Source organism: Barbus barbus, assembly GCF_936440315.1.
Source record: "Barbus barbus genome assembly, chromosome: 44".
NCBI classification, from domain to species: Eukaryota; Metazoa; Chordata; class Actinopteri; order Cypriniformes; family Cyprinidae; genus Barbus; species Barbus barbus.
In genome coordinates this window covers 14,472,237-14,490,523 of record NC_136722.1, presented here as the reverse complement: position 1 = coordinate 14,490,523, position 18,287 = coordinate 14,472,237, and the positions used below count along the sequence as shown (strand labels likewise).

Below are 18,287 nucleotides of genomic sequence, written 5' to 3'. Positions count from 1 at the left end.
ATATATATATATATATATATATATATATATATATATATATATATATATATATATATATATATATATATATATATATATATATATATATATATATATATATATATATATATATATATATATATATATATATATATATATATATATATATATATATAAAATAAATAAATAAAAACAGCACTAAAAGACTGTTTTAAAGACAACAAACATTCCTGGGAAGCAGCCAGAGCCATTTTTGTAGATTATGAAATTTGTGTCTTACCTTCTGGAAAATTCAAGATGTTTATTCGTCACATAAACAATTATACAGCGTATAACCAGCAGTGAAATGTAAGTCAGGTCCGCTCCAAGGACAGTGCAATTGTATAGAATACAAATATTATGAAAAAGAAAAGTAGGAAAAAATAAAAAGAATAAAATAAAAGATAAAAAAATATAAATGTGCAGGTCAGTATGTTGTTGACATAAATAGTAATATAACAGGAATGTGCAAAAGAATGTGCAAAAACATTGTACAGGGTATTAAAATAGCAGCATATGAGGTAGAAAAAATTATGAATAGCTTATTGATATAGTGATATTTACATGGAGTCATGTGATGTTATGACACAGAGTTAGAGTTTAGGAGCCTGATGGCCTGGGGGAAGAAGCTCCTCCTAAGTCTCTCAGTTTTTGCCATCAGGCTACGGAAGCGCTTACCAGATGGAAGCAAAGTGAATAGACGGTTACCAGGGTGATTTGAGTCCTTGATTATTTTAACAGCTCTATTTTTGCAGCGTTTGAGGTAGACGTCCTGCAGAGAGGGGAGAGCAGACCCTGAGATGCGTTCAGCTAAGCGCACAACTCTCTGTAGTGCTTTGCAGTCCTGATTGGAGCTGTTTCCATACCACACTGAGATGCACTGAGTCAATACACTTTCTATGGTCCCTGAATAGAAAGTTTTCAGGATTGCTGGTGAGACCCTGAATTTCTTCAGCTGTCGCAGATGGTACAGTCTTTGCCTGGCTTTCTTAACCAGTGTTTGGATGTGTGTAGTCCAAGTCAGGTTCTCGGAGATGTTTACCATTAGGGGAAGTCGGACTCGTAATCCAAAGGTTGCGGGTTCGAGTCTCGGGCCGGCAGGGATTGTAGGTGGGGTGAGTGAATGTCCAGCGCTCTCTCCACCCTCAATAGCATGACTGAGGTGCCCCCGGGTGCCGCAGCATAAATGGCTGTCCACTGCTCTGGGTGTGTGTTCACGGTGTGTGTGTGTTCACTGCTGTGTGTGTGCACTTTGGATGGGTTAAATGCAGAGCACGAATTCCGAGTAAGGGTCACTATACTTGGCATTATGTCACTTCACTTCACACCGAGGTACTTGAATCTACTCACCCTCTCCACAGGGGTCCCACTGATCTTTAGAGGAGTGTAGGGCTGCTGCTGTCTCTTCCTAAAGTCCGTGATCAGCTCTTTAGTTTTGCTCACATTCAGAGAGAGACAGTTGTCCTGGCACCATGATGTGAGTCTCTCTACCTCATCCAAGTATGCGGTCTCATCTTTGTTGGAGATGAGGCCCAGAACCACAGTATCATCAGCGAATTTGATGATAGATGTGGAGCTGTGAGAGGACACGCAGTCATGCGTGTAGAGAGAGTAGAGCAGGGGACTCAGGACACAGTCCTGTGGGGCTCCTACGTTCAGGGTGATGGAGTTTGAGGTGAACTGGCCAACTTTCACCACTTGAGGTCTGCCGGTGAGGAAGTCTTGAATCCAGTCACAGAGTGAGGAGTTTAGACCGAGGTCTGTGAGTTTAGAAGCCAGCTTGATGGGGACTATAGTGTTGAAAGCTGAGCTATAGTCAATGAATAGCAGTCTTACATAATTCCCATTGTTGCTGTCCATGTGTGTGAGGGAAGAGTGGAGGACGTCCATAGATCTGTTTGGGCGATAGGCAAACTGAAGAGGGTCCAAAGTATTGGGTATGGAGGAGCAAATGTGGCTCTTTACAAGTCTCTCAAAAACCTTCATGACTATAGATGTGAGGGCAACTGGGCGATAGTCATTCAGGCAAGAGGGTTTATTGTTCTTAGGCACAGGGATTATTACGGATTTTTTAAATGAGGTGGGAACCACGGAGGTAGCAAGGTACTCATTAAAGATAGACGTGAACACACCAGCGAGCTGATCAGCACAGGACCTCAGAACACGGCCGGTTATCCCATCAGGTCCGGCTGCTTTCCTGACGTTCACTTTCTTTAGTGCCCTCCGGCATGAAAGTTTTCGCAGATGCTATTCTAGTGTTTGCACTTACTGAGGAGGGTATATATAACATTGTGTCTACTTACAGCTCTCTGTGTTGTCTGTTGCAGGCTCTGTGTTGGATGTTATAAAGCACATCATTTCAAAAGGGGAACACAAGAACGGTGTACTGGATGAACCCAGTATAGCTACTGTGCTGAAAGAGGTCCTTCAGGGTCTTGAGTACCTTCACAAAAATGGACAGATCCACAGGTAATACACTTTTGGAAAAGTTTTGTAAAAAGTTTAATTTGTCATTATTTACTTGTTGTTCTAAACCATATGCCGTATTCATAAAAGATTCACACAGATTCCTTTTTAATAGTGACCACATCTTTGAAACTCCAACAATGACAAAAAGAAACTCGGCTAGAATAGTTGTATCAGTGGAGAATCATTCAGTTCAATTTGTGAACCAAATCAACTTATTTGTTGAAAAGAGCTGGCTTGAAAGAACAATTCATTTACAAATTGGACCATTCTGGCAGAGTTGAGGAACTTGGACTTGGACTCTTGGACTGTAATTATGAATGAACTTGGACGCGTTCGGGTAGACTTGTACTCAAACTTGACACAGACTCAGACGTTTTGGACAGTTGAATCCACATCATGTATATCATGAAAGACAAAAAAGTAACAACATAAAATTAAAATAACAAGACATTAATAAACATCTCCCACTCAAACTCAGTTGGTTAAGGTCTTTGACTCGACAAGATGGACCCAATATTATAAATCTGGTTCTTAATCAGTCAAATTACTTGGGTGTTTCAGGCATAACTTACTTGATTTTTATGGAATATTGACTTAAATTATAGCTTGTTTTTCATGCAAAGCGCATCGTATGATTCAGAAGATGGGAAATAGTGCAAAATTTTATATGGACCGCTTATATTATATTTTTATGGTGCTTTACAGATTTTTGTTGGATAAAAACATATTTAGTGAACTACAGGAAAACAAGCAGCATGCAGATTTGAAATGACATGAGAGTGTGTAAATGATGCAATTTTTATTTTTAAATGAACTATCCTTTTAAGACTTGACTGGTTTCTACACAAAGGAGGTTTGTAGGATGCCTGTGGACCGAGACTCCATTTAAATCAGCTTAATCTCAGGCGATGAATGATGGAATTAATGAATTACGTTTCAGAATCAACATCTGCTTCAGTTTCCAATAGAAATCCATGGAAAAACTGAGCCGTCCAGTCTAATTCGTACCCTTCAGTCTTTTATCATTAAATCTTTAAATCATACAAATCTCAGTTGATGTAGGCCGAGCGTATGCGACTGTTTCATTGGCAGTCTTTTTGTAAGCTCATCAAAGGTTCCTTTGCTAATTTATCTGAGACATTCATCTTCAGACGTCAATACTGTCTTTGCAGTGATGACTCACTGATGGTTAATTTAAATCATCTGTCTGTTTCTCCTATCTCTCCCTTTTTTTATATTAATTGCTTTCTTCACATATCCCTTGTTGCCTCTACACACGGGCCTGTTAAAGCAGACAGTGTAAATAATTCGCAGGCTTTTAGTCTGGTTAAGTACCCATGACTTGCAAGCTTGACTCTGAATCTCAATGAGATTTGTCTTTTTGCTTCTGCTGCACCGCCAGTGTGACAGGAGGTAATTTTTGACTTCGAAGCTTTTGAGTGTTATTTTTAGATGTCTGACAAAAACGTACAAACAAATTTCTTTTAGACTGAGCTTTATAATGTAGCCTGATTGTTGTCACGTGATGACGTTTAGTTGTTAAATTGGAGTTAGATGGCACATAGACTATATATATGCATATATGTGTGTGTATGTATGTATATATGTATACACACACACGCACACACGTGTGTGTGTGTGTATTTGTGTATGTATGTAGTATAGATTTTTTTTTTTATAAATGTAAAAATATTTATATTAACATGCCTGAGTATGAATATCACACATTGTATAATATAAGTATTAGATATATTCTTATATATTATATTATTTATATTGTAATAATAAAATTTGAAATATATTTATTCAGTATATATATTTTTTTTTTTTTCGAGATAGATAGGTAGATTAATATTAATGCAAATGATCAATCGCTATTTTTGGTTTGTTGTTTTTTTCCACAAATGAAAGACAAAAAAAATTGCTAAAATTTTACTTTTGAGAAAATATTATGATATAACACTAAAAACATGAAGTAAAAGCCACAAAAGTCTTAAGACTTTAAGCATGTCTGGCCTGTAATCTGAATCATATGAGAGAAAGGTGAAGAGGGGTTATTATATATTGTGCAGCAAGGAGCGAGTCACACATTATACCCCACATCGCTCGAGGATGCAATTAGACACTGTGTCTTAAGACTGGCATTGAAGTCCGTTTTCAATAGGGAGTGAAGCAGCAAAATTCTTCATCATCCTCATTGTCCTGTGAAGTCCAGCAGATGGGTGTAAAAATCACTCTCTGCCTCGAGTCTCTCCCGTGTCTGTTTGTCAATGTAAAGCTTTGAGCTTGTCTCTGCTCTGGTGTGATCGGACTCAAATGGACTCTTAGGGTCTATCCTCACACTGAGACTCTCTTTGTTATTGGGTGTCTGCTGGGGAAACCAGAACATGTTGTCATGGCTCCCACAGAGGATGACATCATTGCTCGGGCTGTAAGTGATCTGTATCGCTTAGATCTCAGGAAACCGTTCTGCTTTTGTTCTGACATTTTTCAGATTGCCTAGTACCATCTTGGTTTTATATGGTGGTGATGCTGTTGCATTCTGGAAAGTTTTTGAATACCTGATCCGTGGAGTTTAATTATTAGTGTCCTTTTAGTCTGACTCGGAGACTTGAGAGATCTACTCTTATCAGGGTGTTTCTTCCATTATGGGCACTTTTGACTTTCTTGACTTGTTGAAAATATTTTTCAATAAATATCCTTTTTTTACACTGCATAATCTTATGATAGTTCAATTTCAAAATATTTAAATGGTATATTTCATCCTAGCTTTTTAAATTTTTTTTATTTATGTTTACACACACACACACACACATGCACATTATTTTTATTAAAATTAATCTATCTGTCTGTCTGTCTATCTATCTGCCTATCTACCAATTCTGTGTTGTTCACACACAGATCAATCACATGTGCAACCCTCTGCATCTTGTTCTTGAATATTTATATCTAGTTTTCCAAATCAGACGTCTTTCCCTGTTTAAAAAATATGCAAGCAATTACCAGTCATGCTCACGGACAGCAGGAGTGTTACCAGCCACTCTAATCGTCTCCAAACATCTGTAAACATGCTTGAATTTGGAGTGGACATGTGCTAGTGTGTTTGATTTGCCCAGCAGGAGTGAACAACTGGGACCTCTCAGAATATGTTGGTGTGTGTGGGCTTATACTGCAGAAAGGTTGCAATTATGGTTTTGCACTCCTGAAGTGCATAATTGGATATCGTCACGGCAAGGGAATGTTATGATAACAGAAACAAAGTCTTCTCATTATGTTCAAAAGTTAATTTACTTTACTGTGTGTCAGCTGCTTCACTTTAATTCATATCTCTGCTGCCCCCAGCAGGACTGTAAAATGTAATGCAAGAAGTAGGAATTACACTTACATTATAGAAGGCTCTTGCCACAGGATGCAAATGATGCGATAAATATATTCTTATTGGTTCCAGTGGGATCTTTAGTCTTTAATATAATTTCACACCAAGGTTCTGAATATCCAGTGGCATTATTGAGAGGGTGATATTGCTTTTAAGTTAATATAGAATAAAGTACAACATTGATGGTTCATTTTGAATATATTTTTACTACAATTGAAAATAATTTCATTTTAGTGAACTGAAATGACTTTCTATACAAGAAGCTGTACGCCTATAGTATAATTAAACATGACTTCATTCTGGTTGAATCATATTCATGATCATATTCATTGTCTAGTGTTAAGGAAACACGTTATTTCTGTTCTTTTGGTGACATTAGTGGTGCATAAATTAAATTTTTTTTGGGGGGGGGTTACATTGTCAGTACAGACGCCCATCTGAGTGAGATCCACATCTGTATTCTTGAACAGCTGTTTGTTTGTCTTAAAGACAGACTCCCTTTGTTTGTCCGCAGGGATCTCAAAGCTGGAAACATCCTGCTGGGGGAGGACGGATCGGTGCAAATCGCAGGTACCTTACTGTCTGCCTAACAGTGAAATGTGCCCATTATAGTCCAGATAACAAAAAGCACATACTGCTGTGATATTAAAGACAGATTTTTTTTTATACTGTATTTCTGGCTGAAGGGAGTGCTTTTTTTCTTGCCTGTCATTTAATTTTTTATCTTATTCTTCTAATTTTGTTTAAAATTTTGGGGTCGGTAAGATTTTTAAAGATTCACCAAGGCCACATTTATTTGAATAAAAATAGTTCAAACAGTAATATTGTGAAATATTATTACAATTTAAAATAACTGTTTTCTGTTTTTAGTATATTTTAAAATGTAATTTATTCCTGTGATTCAAACCTGAATTTTCAACATCATTACTCCAGTCTTCATTGCCACATGATCCTTCAGAAATCATCCTTATATGCTGATTTGATACTCGAAAAGCATTTCTTATTATTATCATTTGTTAAAAAAAAACAGCTAAATTGCTCAGTATTTTAGTGAAAACCATAATTTCAGGATTCTTTGATGAATAGAAAATTAAAAAGAACAGCATTTTTAAAAAATAGAAATCTTTATAACACTATAAATGTCTTTGTGACTTTATTTCTCTATTCATTTCTTTTTATATGTAATTAAAACATACTGACCTCAGACTTTTGAAAAGTAATTGTAATTTATACATCAAAATACTGAAGTGTAACATTTTCATGTAAAATTGAAATTTGTTTTAATTTGTTTAGTAATGTTTTACAGATTACTGTTTCCTTTTTATTTTAAACATACTATTCTTTAAACATACTTAAAGTGTCCTTTGTTGCTTTCTGAAGGTTGCCATACTGAATTTTGTTATATTGTATACAATAAAAACAAAGAATGTTTCTTATAATGGACTTTAATTTTAATTACATTTTTTTTCCCTTTTTTTAATCTTTAGATTTCGGTGTAAGTGCCTTCTTAGCCACTGGTGGTGACATGACTCGAAATAAAGTGCGGAAGACGTTTGTGGGAACGCCATGTTGGATGGCTCCAGAAGTGATGGAGCAGGTAAGTGTTTCCACCCCACAAACACTACTCATTTAAAGCCATACAAAGGAACAAACACACACAAATTCAGATTCCAGTGAAGATACAGTGGGCCAAAGGTCCTGAGATCACATGGTATTAAATGGGAAAAATGCCAAATAGAAGCATTTTCTCTCGTAGTCTCAAACTGTTGGATCTCACTGTATGTGGACTGAATTACATGGACAATTAAAGCTCTTATTTTGTCCTTTTAAAATCTAAAGACTTCAGTGTGGTGTAAAATCGCCAGTAACTGCTGGCATATGGATGCATCTCTCGTGTTAAACAAATCTGTGACTGTTTGTGTGCAGGTGAAAGGTTACGACTTCAAAGCAGACATCTGGAGTTTTGGGATCACAGCCATCGAGCTTGCCACAGGCGCTGCTCCTTACCACAAATACCCTCCTATGAAGGTGAGGAAAGAGCTGGAGATACTCTAATGAATCTCACAGCTGTTTTAAGACAGTCGTGCATCCCTCTAATGAGAAACATGTTGTTTTTAAAGCATGTTGGGTGTGTTTGTGTTTGCAGGTGTTGATGTTGACCCTGCAGAATGATCCGCCTTGTCTTGAGACTGGAATCACAGACAAAGAGATGTTGAAGAAATATGGGAAATCTTTGAGGAAGATGATCTCGTTGTGTTTGCAGAAGGACCCAGAAAAAAGGTGCCGAGTAGAGCCGCAATGATCTTGTTGGGTCATGTGAGAAAAATATAATAATATTCAAAAGTTTGGGGTCGGTAAGATTTTTTAAAATGATTTTTCTCTCTCGTATGCTCATCAAAGCTGCATTTATTTGATAAAAAATTCAGAAAACAGTAATATTGTGAAATATCGTTACGATTTAAAATAAGTATTAATATATAAAAATGTTTAATTCATACCTGTGCTGTAAAGCTGACTCCAGTCTATATATTTTTGTGGAAAACTTTTTTTGATTTTCATTTTTGATGAACAGAAATTTCAAAAGAAAAGCATTCGTTTGTAATAGAAATCTTTTGTAACATTATACTGTAAATGTCTTTACTGTCACTTTTGATTAATTTAATGCATCCTTGCTGAAAGAGTATACATTTCTTTAAAAAAAATCTTTCTGACCCCAAAATTTTGAACAGTAGAGTATATGTTTAGTATTTAGCTTGTCATGTGGTCCCATCATGGCAGCCACCACAACCTGCTCAATATAAAATAATTGCTCAAATATATTATATTCAGCTGACATATGATTTGAAACATTTTATAAAAGTTTATATAAAGTTCTAAAAACAATTTCTAGTTATTTTTGACTGTTATTTCTGATATTGCCTGAAAACACAGTTACAGCAAATGTATTTCAATAGTGTTTGTTTTTTAGGCCAACATCATTAGAACTCTTAAAACATAAATTCTTCCAGAAAGCCAAGGTAAGAACCTTACTTCCAGGACTTTTTATTTTATTTTATTTTTCAAAGTTACTCTGTCATCATTTATTCACCCTCATGTTTTTTTGCAAATCTGTATAACTTTAGATGTTTTTTTTATACTACAAAAATTCATAATTGCCACTGTTATACTCAAAACAGGACAATAAAACTCAAAGTAATCCATATGTCTTCTGAAACCAAACAGTGGCTTTCACACTATATTTAAATCCAAATGCAGAGGTGTAGCTTGAAAAGATCAGTGAATGCAAACTTAAACTTCTTGTTACACCGATACATGATACTTTTTATGGTGCTTTTTATCTTAATCTTGACATTATAAACGTTGTGTAATGATTCTTCAGAAGTCTTTTGTATTTCACAAAAAATAACAGCATATGGATTTGAAATGACATGAGGGTGAGTAATTTTAATTTCTGTATGAACTATTTTTTTGTGTGTGTGTGTGTATATAAATATGTTTATAAATACCTCTACGTTCCCCCCCTGTGCATGAATCCCAGTTGAGTTCAGTCTCATAACTGGGCCGTCTTGTCTGTGTCTAAACCAAAGCAGGGATAAGCATCCCAGCATCCCTCAAATGGAGTTCCCTATCTACAGTTTGAATCAGTGCCCAGTAGGGGGCTGGAGTTCAATTTGAGTGTCAGCCCATGTTGTGATTAAACCATAATTTTGGTTATTACCATAATTTAGAAAAAATATTAATCTTTCTGTTCCTTTTTGTTTGGTAGAATAATGAATTTCTGCAGGAGAAATTATTACAGAGAGCACCTACAATAACAGAGAGAGCGAGAAAGGTGAGGGAAATGTTGTATAATATTTTATTAGGTATTATTTATATTGTTTTATGATGTTGTAATATTTTTTTATTGAGTTAAGCATGGTTTTATTGTGAGATGTTTATATAGTATTGTATGCTTCTCATACTTATTCCCATATTTATTTTAGCCAGTTTAAAATCACTTCAGGCACATAAAAAAAATTAAATAAAACAAATTATTGGAATGTTTTGCAAGAAAATACTATTTCAGTCTTTCTACTTCAAAATTTTCTCATTAAATTCAACATGTTGCTTGATTTTCTTTTTGTAATTATTTGTGAAATTTACTAGCAATTTCTGAGTGAAAATTTTTCAAAGTAAATCCTACATCATTTTAAGTGTACTCCAAATTAATTTGGGAAAAAAGTAACTAAGTAAATAAATTTAAAATCCAAAAACTAATTTAAACAAATAGAAATATGAATTAGTTAAAAAAATTTAATGTTTATTTACACAAACAAACAAACGCGCACATATATGTATGTGTGTGTGTGTGTATATAGTTGTGTGTGTACAAACATATTTGTATGTACTGTATGTGTATGTATTTGTATTTACATATATTTGTATGTGCATATATTTGTGTGTGTTTGTGTGTAGGTTCGGCGAGTTCCTGGCTCCAGTGGGAGACTCCATAAAACAGAAGATGGAGAATGGGAATGGAGTGATGATGAACTGGATGAGGAGAGCGAGGAGGGCAAAGCTGCTGTTGCTGCCTTACGGGTAACAAACACACACACACACACACGCATAATTTCAGATCCTACTGAACACGTCATTTTGAGAGTTCCAGCAGTGGTTGTTTGCACTCTTTGTGTGTGGTAGTTTGTAATGCTGTTGGCTATTGTGGCACCTCTCATCATTGGGCTCTGTGTTTTGTGTTTGCCGCTAAAGGAGCAGCAGTCCAAGTCGACAAGGCGACAAGTCCGTTTCTCTCATCCTCTTGAGCTGCCCCCACCCAGGGTTGTTCATTTTTCCTGCTGATACAGATGGCTCACTTTAACAAGGAAGCACACTCAGTCAAATACAACATTAGGGCATGCAGGAACTGGAAGTGCTAGATAATAAGAAATAAAATTAGTTGTTTAGAGAGTATATTGTTATCCAGATTCAAAGGCTAAAACAATAAAGATACGAGAGTTTAGGTTGATTAAGGATGAACGTTGAACCTTCTCCTGTCTGTGATAATCTGTTTCTCTGCAGATCTATGCAAGAAATAATCATGCACAGTATAAAATCATTTAGATCGTTTAATATGATAACTTTTGCTCAATATCCTCTGCTTATTATAAACCTATAACTTATGTGTGACAGAATTATCTACTTACCTGGCTTTTAAGCTTGACCACACACTTCTAATCTCAATGACTAAATTGTGGTAACTAAACTATTCTTGCTAGAAAAACAGAGAGACTGAATGTGTGCTTCCTGGACGCCATCTGTATTGTGTTTTTATTTATAACTTTGTCATACTGACCAAATCAATGCTCTCTGATAACCATCCAGATTCTGTTTAGCAGCCTCATAATGAGACTTCTGTTGGTTTAGGCACTAACATGCAATATGGTCACTTCTGGTCACTATTATCTTTGTATTCCAGTATAAAAATCACTTTATATCTCTTTTATCCTTGCTGATTAAAGAAATCTTGCTGACCTTAAACATTTGTAGTAGTAGTGTAAGTCAGAACACATCTCAGGTTAGATGGCAGTGTTTAATTGTGTCTGTTTGGTTAAGGGTTTTGGAACACATTGGATGCAAGTAGATCGTACTATTGAATAGAATATGCTCTAGGCAGATATTGTGTAATTTGGTTGCATATTTTAAAGGGATAGTTCACCCAAAAATGAAAATTACCCCATGATAGCCTCAAGCCATTCTTGGTGTATATGACATTCTTCTTTCAGACGAATACAATCAGAGTTATATAAAAAAAAATGCCCTAGCTTTTCCAAACTTTAAAATGGCAGTGAATTGGGGTTGAGATTTTGAAGCCCAAAAAAGGGCATCCATCCATCCATCATAAAAAGTGCTCCACACGTGAAGTGAATCGATTCATTTATATTGAAAAATATCCATATTTCAAACTTTATAAACTGTAATCTTAAGATTCCGCAAACTGTCGTACACATTCACGAGAAAGTGGCGTTCCAGCAGATTACAAAGGACGTAGGCATATCGTAAGCTCAGGTGAGAATATGCTAGTCTTGTGAGAGCCAAGTTTTGTTTACAGCAAAGGAAAACCAGTCTCCTTGCTTATATCAAAATCCGACGTTTTTCTTTACAAATCCTGTCACGTACAACAGTTAGCAGAAGCTTATAAAGTTTTAAATATGGATATTTTTCTTAAATGCATCAGTTTGCTTCAGAAGGCCTCTATTAACCCCCCCGAAGCTGTGTGGAGCACTTTTTTATGATGGATGGCTGCACTTTTTTGGGCTTCAAAATCTCAACAGCCATTCACTGCCATTATAAAGCTTGGAAGAGCCAGGACATTTTTAATATAACTCCAATTATATTCATCTGAAAGAAGAAGTCATATACACCTAGGATGGCTTGTGGCTGAGTAAATCATGAGGTATTTTTCATTTTTGGGTGAACTATCTCTTTAAAGCAATCCCATTAGTCCTTCAGTTCTTGAAGGATATTTTACTAAAACTATTAAAATACTTAAAATCATAGCACAAGGGTAAAATAAAATATTCATGAAGGACCTTAACTCCCTGCTTCATTCCTTACTACAGTGCGTTCATATCCAAAGCTGAATTACAATAACCCACACCATTATATATTATAAGAGACTTGAGTTTGACCTTTGACCTTTTATCTCTCACACAGTCACCAAGAGTAAAAGAAGGACTCCAGAATACAGAGGTATGTAGACCATGAGGAACCATTCCAAATACCATAATAATGAACTATTATTATGATTCCTGCAGTATGTACTATGTATCATATAATGCATTTTTGTATGCATGAAATATGTAAATGACATTGTATTTGGCAAAATAAATAGGGCACTCTGCAGAATACTGGATCCTGCAATGCAGTGCATATTTTAAAAAGTAATGAAATATTATATTTGGAAAAACATGACTCTTTTGTATTTTTATTACACTAAATCTTTAAATTACAATTATTTTGAAATAAAGATTAATTAAAAAGCACAAAATACTTCCTAAACAATAGCTAGATGCCACTAAAATGCATGTATACTATATTCTTGAAACATTTATTCTGTAATGCACTTAATGTTGTTTTTTATATATATATGACCTGATATTATTTTCAGTTATTTCTAATGTAATTTATAAACGTTTGTGTGGGTCTGTGCATGTATTTGTAGATATTCCAGTCTTTCAGCAGTCACCTCCAGCCTGAACTACCTCATACAGCTGGCCAGGGCCCAGCCAACCCTCAACTCACTGGTCCAACTATAACTCCAACCCCGGCTGCGAACCCTGCGCAGGTAAAGCACCAACAATAAATCATACTTCACACATTTTGACATCTCTATTCCAATCAAAGCTGTTGTATCAAGCATGAAGTTATTATACCACCTCAATCTGTACAGAGAGTCTGATCCTCTGCTTCCATCTGCAGGCCCCAGTTCCTGGAGGCGATGCCTCACCGTCCCCCATCAGTTTAGTATTAAGGTTAAGGTAAGATGTGTTAGTTTTTTATGTTTTGATTCATTAGTTGACATTGATCCAGTGTTGACAGGAGCAGTAGATGACTTATATTTCTCCTTCTGTCCTATAGAAACTTGAAAAAGGAACTGAATGACATACGATTTGAGTTCATGCCTGGCAGAGGTAAGGGCATAAAGAAAAGTAGTCAACAATAAATCAAGCAATAAAAAGTCCACACAATACGCTCTTAAAGGGATACTACACCCTAAAATTACAATTCTGTCTTCATTTACTCACCCTCAGGCCATCCCAGGTGTACTTTCTTTCTTCTGTGGAACACAAAATGAGATTTTTAGAAAAATAATTATTTTCTGGCAGTGAATGGGTCCCTCAAAGATGATGCTTGAAAGAACATGCGAAATGAACACATATGACCCCAGTTGATGAGTCAATGTCGGTTTTTTGGGTGGAGTATCCCTTTAATGCAGAGGTTTTCTCAAAGTGTTCATGACTCTTTAGAAAAAACACTCAATATTGTGGTTGACAGTTGTCACATTTGTCAAAGGCGGTGAACATCTCAATCCGTTCGATTTACACACTTGGGCAGTTCTTTTGTCCAACATGTTTTCCTTTAACAAATCAATGTATCATCAGTTCCTCTTTATATCAGCTCTCTGCCCTCCAGCAAAGAGGTCAAAGAGCACCAGTTCTCTGCATCTGCATTTTGTCAGTGCCGTGTTGTGAATTTTTTAAGACTCCCAAAATAAAACATTTAGTGTCATGCGCATTTAACTGGCTCCAGGGAGATGTCCGTTTCTGATGGCCTGATGTAGTGCGTGAGAATGCTCTTCTGCCCGAACACGTCTTCATTCTGCTCCCTGTACTCACTATAGTATGTTAGCTTGTTGTGTGCAGCTGATCAGTTAAGTTGTCAGCCTCATTCTGGAAGATCTTCTTGTCAGTTCTATTATGCAGGAGGTTGTAATTTGCCAGACTCAAAGTTTATTGGTGTAAGCGAGCCATTTTTTAAAAAGAGTTAATGCATCACATACATTTTCTTTTTCTATAGACACCGCAGATGGGGTTTCTCAGGAGCTGGTATCGGCTGGCTTGGTAGATGGGAGAGATTTAGTTATAGGTAAGAGATATATATATATATATATATATAATTTTTTTTTTTTAATTTAAGTCTTTTTATTGAGCAAGAATGCATTAAATTGATCAAAAGTGATAGAATCTTTTGTAACATTATAAATACAGTTACTATTTAAAATAAATGCAATTTTTTTTTTTTTTTCTGTTCATCGAAGAATGCTGATCCTAAAATAAATGTATCACGGTTTACACCAAAATATTAAGCAGCACAACCATTTTCAACACAGATAATGATAAAATGTACACCAAATCAGCATATTAGAATTCTGAAGGATCATGTGACACTGAAGACTGGAGTAATGGTTGCTGAAAAATTAGCTTTGCATCGAAAAATAAATTACATTTTAAGATAGATTAAAATAGAAAACAGTTATTTTAAATTGTAATAATATTATACTGCATATGTACAGAATTACAGTAATTATATATAATAGGATATGTTAGCCTATAAGGATTTCTACTGAAAGTTAAATTGATGTGCAATATGCAAAGATAATAAATTGCCATGTCAAAATGAAATAATTCTTAATTATAATATATCATGTTCCTAAACCTCTGTTTTGTGTCATTTCAGTGGCTGCTAATTTGCAGAAGATAGTCGAAGAGCCTCATTCCAATAAAAATGTCACATTTAAACTGGTGAGTGACTTCTGTTTTGGTTAAAGCCACTGTGTGTTAGTCCTCACTGGTGTTTTGCAGTAACACGTCATGTGTGGTGTTTTCCAGGCCTCTGGAGTTGAGGGCTCTGAGATTCCTGACGATATCAAACTCTTGGGATTTGCTCAGCTCAGCATTAGCTAAACTTTGGCTCTGTGCGGGACCATGAATTGCCTACAAATGTGAAAACAAACCAACACTACCAACAGAATGACACATTGATGTATTTTTTCCTCTTTCAATTGCTCTAAAGAAACCACTGTTGCCAAAGAGAAAGATACCAAGCACCAGCCCATAGGATTTCAAACGGCCCAACGGAGGAGTTGCACAAACATGAGAATGATCCGAATTTGTAGGAATCGATTAAAATAAGGTTTACGATTTATTTGTATAAGGATGCAATTATCATAACCAGATATATAACCTTAATATTCTTTTAATGTTTCTTTCTTTTCTACTTTTGACCTTGTTTCGAGCAATCTGAACTGACACCTTAAAAGTGAACATTTCAAAATGCCTCCAATATATCTACTGAGCGCATATAAGAGGAGTGATATTCAAAGAAACATGGAGATTATAAAGGAGGTAAATGGGTTTAGCTATAGTTTTAGCTTTATTTTTAACCTATATTTTCCCTATGGTTTTGAAGAGATGCAACTAAGCATGTTTTATCACACAGCTTGCATTATTTACATAGTTATTTACTTCAGTTTAAACCAGCTTGATGAACATTTACAGAATCTGGTTTAGACATCTCTACTTCTGGTTGTTGCACTCTTTTACTTTCTCTGAGCTTGATTTCTTCATTGTACTAGTATCAATACAAACAGGTTTTTTTTTTCTCTCAGATTTCAGATTCTACAGATTAGCTGAATAAGATGAAATGATTTATTCAGTGTCACTGAGCCCTAATGAACACTCCTGAAGGCTGGTTTTACTGCTTTCAACCTTTTTTTCACTGTCTCAACTTGGCATTTGCAAATGTTACTATCCCATGCTGCTCTAAAAGTTATTGCCTTAATATTTCTACACTTTTGCATCACACATATCTCTCCTTTTTTTTTTTTTTTTTAGATTTTGCATTCATTTGTGAATTTTGGTTTTATTTTATTTTTTTGACATTATCTGTGACTTCAGTTTTATAAGTCTCTGTAAGTGAAAAGGTAGAAGTACCTGAGGTACCTGATGAAACTTTGGTGTTTGGCTTTTTCCTGCTATAGAATTTAACTCTTAAGTATTCATGTGTATTTCTGTTGTGGATGAACTCTTGGATGAGCATGTAAATAATGTAATTTGCCATTGGTTTGATTTTATATGGGAAGTTTCACTCATGGCCTTTGTGTTCTTCATAAATAAGGTGATGGGAGGTGGTCAGCTACGAAAGACACATTGTGAGTGTTGGTTTGTCTTTTTGTGTATGAGGGTGCCTATAATCACAGTGGGGTCTTATGTGGCATAAATCTGCCTGGTGTTTTCAGCAGGTCTGTTCTGAACTGCTGAAGTTCTCATTGAACTTATGAGTTGTTGTTTACTTCTCCCAAGAAATCTTATTTAAACATACCATAACTACCTTTGTGCAAAAAAAAGAAAGAAAGAAAAAAGCCTGGAATAATCTTAAGCAACTGAATTATTTTAAAGCAGTGTTTCACCTGATTTATTATTATATTATGCCCCTTTGCCCTTTTTGACATTTTAATATTTTTCAGCTAATTATTAAATAATTTAAAAACTTTATTTTCCCTGTTTTATTGGGAATATTCTAAAGATATTAGGAGGGAAGTAAAATAAATATTTGTATCAAGACAAGTATTTTCTTTTCACCTCTTTGCAATCACGACTGTCCACTAAAATAAGAAAAAAATTAATAAAATTGCTTGCATTGAAAAGGTGAGTTTTGCTTTGAGTAAGGAATTAAGGTCAACATGATTATATAGTATATAATTAAATAATATCCAGTCAATTTACTGTAAGCAATAAATAAAAATTAAAAGCAAAAACAGTAAGTAAAATATCAATATATTTTTCTTTATATTTTCACTTAATTTTCTTTAGCTTGTTGAATTTTAAGGCATGTTTTTGAATGCTTTAAAATCAATAAACAATTAATTTAAAAGGTGCCTAAAATGCCTCCTTATTGGTGACAGTATATATTACTGTATTTGAATATTATGATCCAGCAGAGCTGTATATTATGTTCATTTTGATTTACTGCATAGAAAACCAACTTAAAGGGATAGTTCACCCAAAAATTTAAATGTCATTTACTCACCCTCATGTTCCAAACCCGTATAAGCTTCTTTCTTATGCTGAACATAAAATAAGATATTTTGACGAATGCTGGTAATCAAACAGATTTTAGTCCCCATTGACTTCCATAGTATTTAATTATTTCCCTACTATGAAAGACAATGGGGCCAACAACTGTTTGGTTCTTCAAAATTCTTTACATCTTTTGTGTTCAACATAAGAAACTCATAGATGTTTAGAACCACATGAGGGTGAGTAAATGAAGACAAAGTTTTAATTTTGGGGTGAACTATTCCTTTAAGAATAACAAAGCATTATAAATGAACTGACAAATAACTAGTAATATGTAGACAATGTCTGTTTTTGTCAGGTTAAATGAAGTAACCCTAAGAAAAATATCATGGAAGTAAATGATAACCAGCAGCTGTTTGGTTACCAGCATTCTTCAAAATGTCTTCTGTGTTCAGCAGAAGAAGGAAATTCATAAAGGTTTGGAACAACATGAGGGTGTGTAAATAATGTGTGAACTACCCCTTTAAATTCATATTTGCAAAAAAAAAAAAAAAAAGTTTTGCCTTTATTTAGCCTGCCCTCTTCTAGTCACAATCATCTTACTTGTACCCTTAATAGTGTGGCCACTTTGTTACACATATACAGCATTGTCTAAATATTGTGCTCAAACCAAACACATTAACAACACCACAATATTAAGACCACCTTAACTGGCTAAAACTGCCCCAACTGCATTAGCCTCACGCTCCAAAGTCCCTCACACACGCACACAACATCCTCAGTACATTTCAATGACTAGAATCATATTATTAACCTATTCTTTTGCATATAGGATCATATAGGATATAGGATCATTTTATTGCTAT

At 35.1% G+C, this 18,287-nt stretch overlaps 1 protein-coding gene across 4 annotated transcripts in view; it reads left to right on the top strand.

Moving 5' to 3' along the window:
- LOC306863098 (serine/threonine-protein kinase OSR1-like) overlaps positions 1–17,271 on the top strand; it is a 48,769-nt gene extending 31,498 nt beyond the window's left edge. Inside the window, exons 4-19 of one of the 4 annotated variants that reach the window (XR_013783641.1) lie at positions 2,346–2,487; positions 6,378–6,433; positions 7,351–7,460; positions 7,790–7,891; positions 8,010–8,143; positions 8,832–8,880; positions 9,630–9,695; positions 10,319–10,441; positions 12,557–12,592; positions 13,065–13,187; positions 13,322–13,380; positions 13,481–13,533; positions 14,420–14,488; positions 15,080–15,144; positions 15,232–15,747; positions 16,011–16,542. Coding sequence is in view for 3 of the 4 variants with exons in the window: in XM_079406276.1 (XP_079262402.1) it covers positions 2,346–2,487; positions 6,378–6,433; positions 7,351–7,460; positions 7,790–7,891; positions 8,010–8,143; positions 8,832–8,880; positions 9,630–9,695; positions 10,319–10,441; positions 10,613–10,681; positions 12,557–12,592; positions 13,065–13,187; positions 13,322–13,380; positions 13,481–13,533; positions 14,420–14,488; positions 15,080–15,144; positions 15,232–15,306 (1,331 nt within the window). In the remaining variant the exon portion in view is untranslated. Of the gene's footprint in view, positions 1–2,345; positions 2,488–6,377; positions 6,434–7,350; positions 7,461–7,789; positions 7,892–8,009; positions 8,144–8,831; positions 8,881–9,629; positions 9,696–10,318; positions 10,442–10,612; positions 10,682–12,556; positions 12,593–13,064; positions 13,188–13,321; positions 13,381–13,480; positions 13,534–14,419; positions 14,489–15,079; positions 15,145–15,231 lie in introns of all 4 variants that reach the window. The other 3 variants (XM_079406276.1, XM_079406278.1, XM_079406277.1) reach the window with 3 other exon arrangements.
- Positions 17,272–18,287: the final 1,016 nt, after the last annotated feature.